This window comes from Orycteropus afer, unplaced genomic scaffold (genome assembly GCF_000298275.1).
Source record: "Orycteropus afer afer isolate SDZICR_OR568_19922 unplaced genomic scaffold, OryAfe1.0 scaffold01473, whole genome shotgun sequence".
Lineage (NCBI taxonomy): Eukaryota > Metazoa > Chordata > Mammalia > Tubulidentata > Orycteropodidae > Orycteropus > Orycteropus afer.
The window spans coordinates 54,029-64,713 of record NW_006923060.1 but is presented as its reverse complement, the minus strand read 5'-3'; the positions used below and the strand labels follow the sequence as shown (position 1 = coordinate 64,713).

Sequence of the window (10,685 nt, the reverse complement as noted above, 5' to 3'; positions counted from 1 at the left end):
AAAAAAAGATGAGTGTTTGTCAGGTAGCAAGGAGAGGGGTTAGTGAATAATGGAGCATGGGACATTTTTATGGCAGTGAAACTATCCTGAAGGACACTTCAGTGGTGAACAATGACATTATTTTTCAAAACCCAGAGAACTGTGAACACAAAGAACAAACACTAATGTAGTGTGGACCTCAATTACCCATAATGTATGCCCATCAATAGCAATGAATGTGCTACAGTAATGTGAGCTAGTTGTTAGAGGGGATATATGGGAAGTCTTTGATTTTTCTGTAAACCTAAAAATGGTTTAAATAATAAAGTTTATCAGAGGAGGAAATATTGTGTAACCACAGTGGTGTCTGGGGGGCTGTGTCACTGTGGACCCTGATCTTGCCTGTAGCCCCAAAGCTGCAGTTCCAAGGCCTGAATCCCCTCTGACTGGCCCTGACCCTGATCTTGAGTTTACTTGACAGTATCCTTATGTGACATCTTCAGGGTCCCATTGTGTGTCTGGGAAAGTGCACTTTTTCACTGATTCCAATTTCATCCTTGTCTTGCCCTTATGCTTTGTGGCTATCCCCAAGCTCCATCCATTAACCTTCTCCCGCCTTTTGTCTAATCTGAGTTAGATGCCCAGGCTCTTCATGACCCAGATGGCAGCCTCACGCCAGCATTAACCAGGAGCCAGATCAGATCTCAGGTCAGATTGGTCCTATTCAGAGGCCCCTTGTGTGCCTCAGCCTCACCCCTGCTCCCCAACACAGTCCACGGAACACCAGTGCTTCAGAATATTCCCAAACTACTAAAGATGGGCAAGATGGTCAACATGATCTTGGAAACGCTGGAGGACTCGGTATGAAGTTATTTCCCCACTGCAGAACTTTAAGTCACTCTATTTGGCTAATATGCTTCTAGATGTTTGAGAAATGCAGGTGTGTGTGACGTTTCCTCAACCTTCCTGTGGCTTCATGGTGGAGACACAACACTGCCTTCTTCCCTGCTGCACCCCTGGTTCCCTCATCCAGAACTTGGAAATGGAGCCTCGCCTTTTGTTCCAACCCTGGTCCCAGTTAAAGGGCTCCTTCCTCCCCTGGTTTCACTGAAGCTCCCTCTTGGGCATCTGGGGGTCTCCTCATTTCTCTCTAATGTGATATTCAGGGTTCTCCCCTGGCTGTATTCCCTCCTTTGGTCCCTCTCCTTTCTGAGTGGACAGGGCCTGTGTCCCAAGGCAGTATTTGAGGAGACAACACCCACTGTGGTCACGATTCCCTCACAACCCGAGTCTCCTGTGTGTTGTTGGGGGAGGACGTCAGGAGATGGTGATTCTGCACATGAATGATCTCTGCTCCTGGAGTGGGGACCCTGCACAGGGATAAGCCAGACACAAATGGTCGCTGGACACCTCGGATGATAAATGTCAGATCTTTATTGAGAAGAAATGGACATGAGAGGGTGTGCTGTCTAGCCAGGCCTATCTGACCTGGGGTGGGGTTTAGGGACATAGTGGGGCATTGGGGAAGGGATGTGTGGATGAGAGAACCCTTACTCAGAGTTCAGCCCTTGCAAGCCTTCCTGGGTAGGGAAGCTCAAGGCCCTAAGAACACTCTGCTGGAGACACCTTCTTCTCCACGGTGCTCCCCTCATGCGTGATTTGACATCTGTAGCTGTTGTGAGACTTCCACGAGTCTGGAGTCAGGGTCAGGTAGCTGCTGGCTGCGTACTTGTTGCTCTGTTTGGAGGGCCTGATGGTCTCCACGCCCTGGGTGACGGTTGTGCCGTCGGCCTTCCAGGTGACCATCACGGCGCCCGGGTAGAAGTCATTCATGAGACACACCAGTGTGGCCTTGTTGGCTTGGAGCTCCTCAGAGGATGGTGGGAAGAGAGTGACTGAGGGTGAGGCCTTGGGCTGACCTGCAGGGGTGGGTTATTGGCAGGAGGTCAGGGCCCAGGAGCTCATAGTGGGGAAGCCTGGAGTGGAGCATGGGCTCCATTGTTCTCCATCCTACCAAGTCCCAGAGCAGGGTCCAAGAGCTTGGTCCATGATGACCCAGAGAGCCTATCACGGTGTAGATGAGCCTGGGATGTTCCTCAGACAACTCAAACTCAGACAACTCCCATCTCTCCACGGGACCCTGAGGCTGAGTTCTGTCCTAACAACTTCCTGAGACATATCCACCTTAAGTCCCTACACAGAAGTCTGACTCTAATCCTTACCCTGTCTCCCCCTAATATCCTGAAGAGGTCTGCCTCAAGGTCTGTCTATCTCTGAGAGGTTGATGTGAGCAGTCTGACTATCTTGTGGGATATACTCTGGGCATTTCTAACCTAATGCAGCTTCTTGGGTGGCTTGGGCCATGTTTTCCTCAAGTCAATCTCTTCTGAAGGCTCTCTTCTCAGGGAATGTGTTTCTGATCAGAGGAAGTCTGACTTCCTGGGGTCCCCCTTATTCCGCAGAGCCAGTTGTGATGGTGCTATCTTACTACTTGTCCATATCTCTGATTTCATCACATGGTATTGCTCTCTGTGCCTTTAGGTACTCATGTTTTCAAAGAGTGGTCTCCTGAAGACCCTCAGTGTTCACCATCCCTCTCACACCTTATCCTGAGTCATCCTACCCCAGTGTTTTGGGTTAGAGATTTTTCCTCTGTTCTATGTCCTTCCCAGGTGGCTCAGAGATCTGTGCAGGGCAGCCCCATGATGGCTGTGGGAACCATCTCTACCGCCCGTCACATTCATGGGCTCTAGAGCTCAAGTCGCATAGTCCAGGGGAACCCAGCACTGAGCCTGTGACCAGTGATCCACAGCCTCCACTCTGAGAATTACAGGTTCTCTATAATCTCCCAAGGGGTCACTTTTTGCCTCTCTTTGAGATCCTGAACCCAAAAGATCCTGTCAGATTATTAGAGTTTGAAGAAAACCCCCCTAGAGGGGACATGACAGAAGAAATCTTAGGAGCAAGTGACCACAAGAGAGAAGGGTAAGGTGCATGGCCATCTCCTTCACTCTCTGCCTGTGGGGTAAGAGGTGGAGGGCTGATTGTGAACAGCTGGAGACATAAAGCAGGATCCAAAAGGGAGAGGAAGGGGCGAGGGCTTAATTAGATCAGCTTCTGAATCTCTGACCACAGGCAGAGACAACATAGAGAAAATTGCCAAAACAGCAGAAAATTGCTGCAAATATTGAGCAAGCAGAGGAAGAGGGAAGGAGACTCACCTCGGATGGTCAGCTGGGTCGCTCTGCCAAACACCCAACACACACCCAACACTGTGGCACAGGCTCGTATAAAAACCCTCTGTGTGATGCTTCAGCCCCACCCAGCCTCCTTCTCCCAGCCCACCCACCTGCAGCTGTGATGGGGAAGCCTGAGCCCCAGTCCCAGGCTGGCATCTGTTCAGCAGTGAGGCTACATGCCCAACTCGCCACCCAGCAGTGGTGGGACAGATGACCCCATGTTCATAGCACATCTCTGGAAAGCAGTGAGTCCTTGGAGGTAGTTATTTCCCATTGACAATTACCCAGGAACAGGAGAGAGATCTTGGGGAAGCTTATCACAAGAAGGAATGAAGGTCCACAGAATGGAACAGGATGTCTGTGTATATTGAGATGACCCAGCTCTACACCTTGATAAGCATGATTGAGGACAGAGGGTTTCTGAGGTTCATTCCAGTCTTCCCAGAGATGTGCAGGTTTTCTTAGAGTGCAATGACCATGGGAAGTACCCAACAACCCCAATTGTGACCAGGGGTTTTCAGCCCCATTGCTCTGCATATGCCCCAGGTAGGGGACTGGTTGATGTTCCCAGTAGAAAATGCCAGCCTCCTTCCTCCAGGGAGATATAGAAAAGATCTCCTGTCCCTGTACAAGGTACAGTATGGTCTCAATGTTGGTTGGGTCTCGTAATATTTTGGTAAAAGTTGAAAGGTAAACTCACATATTGATTGGTGCTTCTTAACACCATCTCCCACCACATAGAATCAGTGTACAGAGGGAAAAAGGTCAGTATCAGACTTGAACATGGGAAGGCAGAAAGCGAGTCTGGAACCTATTGTTATACTGAAAAGTAGAGTCTATCAAGGTTCTCTGGGGTCTCAGAGGTCTCAGGAAGACCCAGGAGATTCATGAAGAGCACCTCAGTCTTCAAATATGGGACATTCTCATTGTCAATGAAATAGAACCTCAACTAAGTCAATCAATGGGACCTAATCGGTAGGCCTGAAATAGTCTCACAGAAAAATAGTGAACTGCTGTTTGACCAAGGAGCAAGTGTTTCAGTGGAGAAAGGATAGTCTTTTCAACAAACAGTCTGGAACAATTGAAATCCAAGTACACAAAAAGTTAATCTAAACAGAGTTAGCACCTTTCGCACAAATGAACAGTAAAGGGATGACCAACATAAATATTAAATGAAGTACCTGACAATTTCTTAAAGTTCCCCATCATCAACTCCTCCACTGCCATAGAGTGGATTCCAACTCATCTTGACCTCATAGGACAGAGTAGAACTGCCTCCTAGGGTTTCCAAGGCTGTAAATCTTTATGTCAGCAGACCACCACATCTTTTTCCTGTGGAGTGGGTGGTGAGTTCCAACTCCTCACCTGTCAGTTAATAAGCAAGTACTTAACTACTGTGCCACCAGGCCTTCTTCTCTAGAAGATGCCTCAGGAGAGAATCTAAGGAATGGTGTATTTGATAAAGAGTTGTGATGTAGCACTACAAGTGTGATCCATAAAAGAAAACATCAATGAGTTGTAGTTCATTTAAATAAAAATATTTTACTGTATAAAAGATAGTATTAAGAACGAAAAAACTAGCCACAGACTGTGAGAAAATATTTACAAAACACATATGCAATACAGGAGTTCTATCTAGGATATTTAAAAACTCTTAAAGCTTGGAGTAAGTGAACAAATAACCCTACTAAAAGGTGGTCAAAAGATATGAACAGATAGCTTTCCAAAGAAGATAGACAGATACTTAAGCATATGTAAAGATGGCCCACATTGTATGTCTTTATGGAATTGCAAAATCAAAGGACCATGAGCTATCTGTAACCAAACTAAACCACACCTGGTGCATGGAGTCCATTCTAAGTTATGGTGATCCTGTAGGAAGGGAACAACTGCTTCATATAGTTTCAAAAGCTTTAAATCTTTACAGAACCAGATTACCATATATTTCTCCCATGGAGTGACAGGGGGGTTTGCACTGCCAATGTTTTGGCTAACAGCCAAGTGCTTTAATCACTATGCAACCAGGACTCCTTGAGACACCACCACACATCCATTAAATGGCTTAACTACCTATTCAGACAACAGTAAACAGTGGAGAGGATGTGGAACAACAGGAACTCTTGCTCAATATTGGTGGGGATGGAAAATGGGACAGCCACTTGGAAAGACAGTCTGGCCCTATCTTAGAAAGGTGAACACAGGCTTACTGCACAACCAAGTGTCATGAGCCCAGGTCTTTGCCAAAAGTGAAAACCTACGTTTGCACAGAAGCCTGCACACCAGTGCTTATTCCAGCTTTCTCAGTGATTGCTACAAAATGGAGGAAACTAAGATGTCTTTCCATAAGTGAATGGTAAACAAGTTGTGATACCACTGTGCAATGAAGTAATACCCAGCAATGAACGTTTCTGAGCTACCGAGCCATGAAAAGACACGAAGGAACCTCAAATGCATGTAGCTAACTGAAAGAAACCATTCTGAAAATCGACAGAGTGTAACTCCAAGTATATGACCTTCTGGAAAATGCAAAATTAAAGAGACAGTAAAAAGATAGGTGGTGGCCAGAGGCTCAGGAAGAGGACTGAGGGGTGAAGAGGTAGTGTCCACTGCATGTTTAAGTCAGTGAAGCCATTCTGTGTGACACTGTAATGGTGGACACCTGACATTGTGCATTCTTCAAAATCCACAGAAAGGCACAACACAAAGAGTGAACCATCCCATAAGCTGTGGACTTTAGTTAGTCATAATGCATCAATCTGTGCTCATCAAAAATATCGAATGTACCATAATGCAGGCTAGAATCAGAGGGGACTTATGGGAACCCTCTGTTTTTCCTGTGCCATTTTTCTGGAAATCTGAAATTGCTCTAAAAATAAATTTAATTTAAAAACTCAATATAAGTGCAGTGGTATTGATGGTGGGGATGGTATTACCACGGAAGCCTGCCCTTGGTAGAGCCCTCACTCTACACTCCCCTGGACTTGGCCTGGTCTGCCCTGACCCTGACTCCACTCCTGAGCTTTACTGTGATGCCCTGTCCCAAGGACAACCATCAGAGGCCCATGATGTGCCTGGGTCCGTGACCTTTCTCACTTACCCCAATTTCACATATCCCGTCCACAATCTGTGTGACCATCCATCACCAAACTACATCTAATAAACCTGCCCTTAAAGTTACATATCTAGACTCTTCATGAAGGAGATACCAGCCTACTAAGGAGGTGACCCGTCCCCATGCCCTAATTAGCCATAAGTAGAGCACACGTGTATGCCTCAATCTAACCCTCAAACTCCAAAAAGCAAACTCACTGCCATTAAATCTGTTGCAAATCATAGGGACCCCACTGGGTTTCCGAGACAGTAAATCTTTGTGGAAGTAGATTGCCCCATCTTTCTTCCATGGAGCTGCTGGTTGGTTTGAACCACCAACCTTCTGGTTAGCAGTCAAATGCCTTAGGCACTACACCACCAGAGTTCCTCAGTTTCACCCTATGTTCCACCAAACATTGTCCTTGCAAATCTTTTGTCCAGAAGAGCATAAGTGGGGCTCTCTTAGATCAGGGAGAGGGGACAATTTTGGGACAATGAGTAACATTATCTTAAACTGTTTCTCTACTTCAGGACTTGTCAATGACTTTATTTATCTAGTATACATTGTGAAAATGTAAGAAATGCATGAGTGTGTGGGATTTTCCAAACATTGCCTATGCTCTTGGTGCTGCAAATCACTGAGTAAATGCTCTCAGATCTGGGATCCTTGATAAAAACAGGATATTGGACCTTGTTCATAGTGCATGATCCCAGATCATGGACTTCCTTCTTCCCTTGGCCTCTCCCCAGTGCACTCAGAGACGCTGGGACCTTCTTCCTTTCTCATTGATGTGATATTTAGGGTTTTCCCTCCAGTCTCCCCTCCCTGAACCCCTGTGCTTCCAAGGTGGACATGGACTACATCTCAGGGTGGCATTTGTGGGGCAAAAATCTGTGCTGTGATCACAGTTCTCTCAGCACATGTGGCTCACCCCACTTTCCTAGGTGTTGAAGAGGGACAATGGGAACACTAGGGTCCACACAAGAATTGCCTCTGCTCCTACTGTGGGGCCTCTTCCCAGAGATGCAATCAGACACAGATGGACATTGGACGTGTCACATGATAAACTTAAGATCTTTACTGAGGAGAAGTGGACATAGAGAGGGTGAGGGGGACACTCAAGTCTGAGCTTGTGCAGGCAGGAGTTCAGAGAAACAGTGGAGAGCTGGGAAAGGGGTGTGTGAATGGGAGAAGCCCTACCCAGAATCCAGCCGCTCTGGGCCCTCCTGGGTTGGGGGGAGGTCAGATTCTATGTGCACTCTGTTGGGTCCACCTTCTTTTCCTTGTGTGTGATCTGGCAGCTGTAGCTGTCACGAGACTTCCACGCGTTGGGTGTCAGGGTCAGGTAGCTGCTGGCTGTGTACTTGTTGCTCTGTTTGGAGGGCTTGGTGGTGTCCATGCCCTGGGCAATGGTTGTGCTGTCTGCCTTTCAGGTCACCATCACGGCCCCCAGGTAGAAGTCATTCATGAGACTCACCAGTGTGGCTTTGTTGGCTTGGAGCTCCTCAGAGGATGGTGGGAACAGAGTGACCAAGCACAAAGCCTTGGGCTGACTTACAGGGATAGGTGATCGGCAGGAGGTCAATGAGTCACCACCCATGATGGAGGGACCTTGAACTCAATGTGTGAGTGGGATATGGGCTACCCAGACCCAAGTGTAGAACAGCTTCCAAGAGCTCTGTTCATTATGAGCTTAAGTGTGCACATAAAAGTGGATGTGGGTCTGGGGTTTTGCTTAAACAACTTCTATCTCTCCCAGGGGCCGTGAGGCTGGATAATGTCCCATCACCTTCCTGAAACTCATCTCCTCTTAGCACCACTGCAGAAGTCTAACCCTATCCTCTGCTCTGCTTCCTCCTGATGTCCTGAAGAGCTCTGTCTGGAGTCTGTTTCTTCCTGGGCGGGCGATGTGAGCTCTTTGACTCTCCTATGGGGTCCTTTCCAGGGACAATTCTGGCCTGACAGGATTTCTCCAGGGGTTCTGGGCCTTGTGCCTTAAGGGTTTATTTTCACCTAAATCTACCTTTCTTGAAGGGAAGGGGTTTCCTGACCTCAGAAAATCTATCTGCCTGGGGTCTACCTTATTCTGGAGAGTCAGTTTGGGGTGTTTCTTCTGACTGCTTGGTCATATTCAATGGGATTGGTTTTCTGTGCCTTCAAGAGTTCATATGTTCTGGTAAGTGTCTTCTGCAGGGGCACAGGGTCAACCTTCTCCTTCACACCCTGTCCCTGATGACCCTTGCCCATTCCTAAGATCCTGACCCTCCCCCTTTTTCCTCCCTCCTGTCTGGCTTCCTAAGTCCCAGGTAACTTAGGACACCATGCAGGGCAGCCCCATGATAGAGGTAGGACCTTCCAGCTTCCATCATGCCCTTGGTCCCTGGACTCCGAGCCACACCATCCTGTGGAATCTGAACCTGAACCTATGACAGTGGTTCCCAGTCTCAGCCAAGAGCTTGCTGTGTCCCTTTAGAGTCCCCCTGGCAGTCACTCTCTCAAGGGATTCTTGTTCCCTCGGCACTCTGAGTAGACTTCACAAAGGGGAACAAGAGAATCCTAGATTGGAGAGAACAAGACAGAGCAAATCTTAGGACACAAGTCCCTGAGAGAGAAAGACAAAGCCCAGCGTCTTGATGTCCACTCCTAACCCCTGGGGATCTGTGGTGAAAGCTGATGGTGATCAGTTCCAGGCAAGAAATGGGGGCAAGAGCCTGGAGTTTCCTGTTCCTGGCTCCTGACAGAGATTCTGACTCCAGGCAGAAATCATATCAGAAAAGCAGCAGAAAATTGCCCAAACCTCAGGAAAGCAGGGGGTAGAGTGGCAAAGAAGAGACTTACCTAGGACAGTCAGGTGGGTCCCTTCGTCGAACACTAGACACAGTGACACAGACTCATACAAAAACTGTGTCTGTGATGCCCCACCCAACAACCCCCAGGCCCAGCTGTAGCTGTGATGGGGAAGCCCGGCCCCAACCTAGGCTGGCATCTGCTCAGCAGTGAGGCCACACACCCGCCCGCCCACCCAGCAGAGACGGCACAGGTATTGGAAAGTCAATGTCTTATTTTTTCCATTGACTGTGGCCTGGGAATCAGAATGAGTTCTTAGTGGGTGTTTATCATACTAAAGAAGGAAATTCCATGGAATGGAGTGTAGTATTTCTCTATATCAGGTTGACACAACTCTAACCCTTGCTGAGACATGAAGTGAGGGCAGAAGGTGTCTGCAGGAGTACCTCAATCCCTCCAGGGACGCACAGGTTATTTTGGGATGCAAGGGCCAGTGGAAGCATCCAACAATATCTGCTGACTCTGGGTATCTAAGCCCCATCTCTTACATTTGTCCTCTGAGGATGACCTGGACATGTTGCCAGTAGGAAATGTCACCCTTGTTCCTACAGGGAGACCTGAAAATATTCCTTGTCATCATACAGGTTATAATATGGTCTAATGTTGGGGTGTGTATGGTAATGTCTTGGTCAAAGGAGAGATGGGAGTTAATACCCTGATAGTGGTCTCCAAACACTACCTTTCACTACATGGACTTCAGACACTCAAGGTAAGTTGTTGGTTCCAGACCTGAAGCAGACAAGTTCCAGGATGAGCCTAGAATGTCATCACCCTACAACAAACAAATGCAGCCCACTGCCACTGAGTTGGATCCGACTCATAGCGACCCTTCCTTGGATTTCTAAGGCGATATCACTACATAGTAGATTGCTCAGTCTTCCTACCAAGGAATGGCTGCTGGGTTTGAACCATCAGCCTTCTGGTTAGGCATTATGCCACCAGAGCTCCTAGGGGGCAGAAAATCATTGTATTCCTCTAGGGACTCAGGAGGTTGCAGGAGGATCCAGGAGACATATGAAGAGGCTCCCAGCCTCCAAATATGAGATATTCATTATAATCAATAAAATATAGTCTCAGCCAAGTAGGTCAATAGGATAGAATAGATAGCTGAGAAATAGACCCACACGAATATAGTAAAATGTTCTTAGACAAAGGAGTAGGTGAATTCACTGCAGAAAGGATAGTCTTTTCAACAAATGGTGTTGGAACACTGGACATTCACATGCACATAATGAATCTAGACACAGGTGTTACACCTTTTACAAAAAGGAATTAAGAATGGATCACTGACTGAAACGTTAAATGAAATGCTATATACATTCTACAAGATTATGTAAGAGAAAATCTCATTGACGATGCACTTGAGAAGGAGCTTGTGGTGTAACATATCCAAAGTAAAATGAGCTTACAGGATTGTAACCAGGGAACCAGAGACATCAATTGGCAAGTGAGGACAACTACAAACAAAAAAGAGGGAAAAGACTGTGTAGTCACGGAACTTCTAAATGGTGAGGAAGTTAAGAGAGTTG

At 47.2% G+C, this 10,685-nt stretch overlaps 1 protein-coding gene across 1 annotated transcript in view; it reads right to left on the bottom strand.

The window, feature by feature from the left end:
• Positions 1 to 1,581: 1,581 nt before the first annotated feature.
• Positions 1,582 to 10,685, bottom strand: part of LOC103213255 (immunoglobulin lambda-1 light chain-like) — a 42,548-nt gene continuing 33,444 nt past the window's right edge. The window contains 1 exon segment of the mRNA XM_042783481.1: positions 1,582 to 1,898. Within this exon segment, the coding sequence (XP_042639415.1) occupies positions 1,582 to 1,898 (317 nt within the window).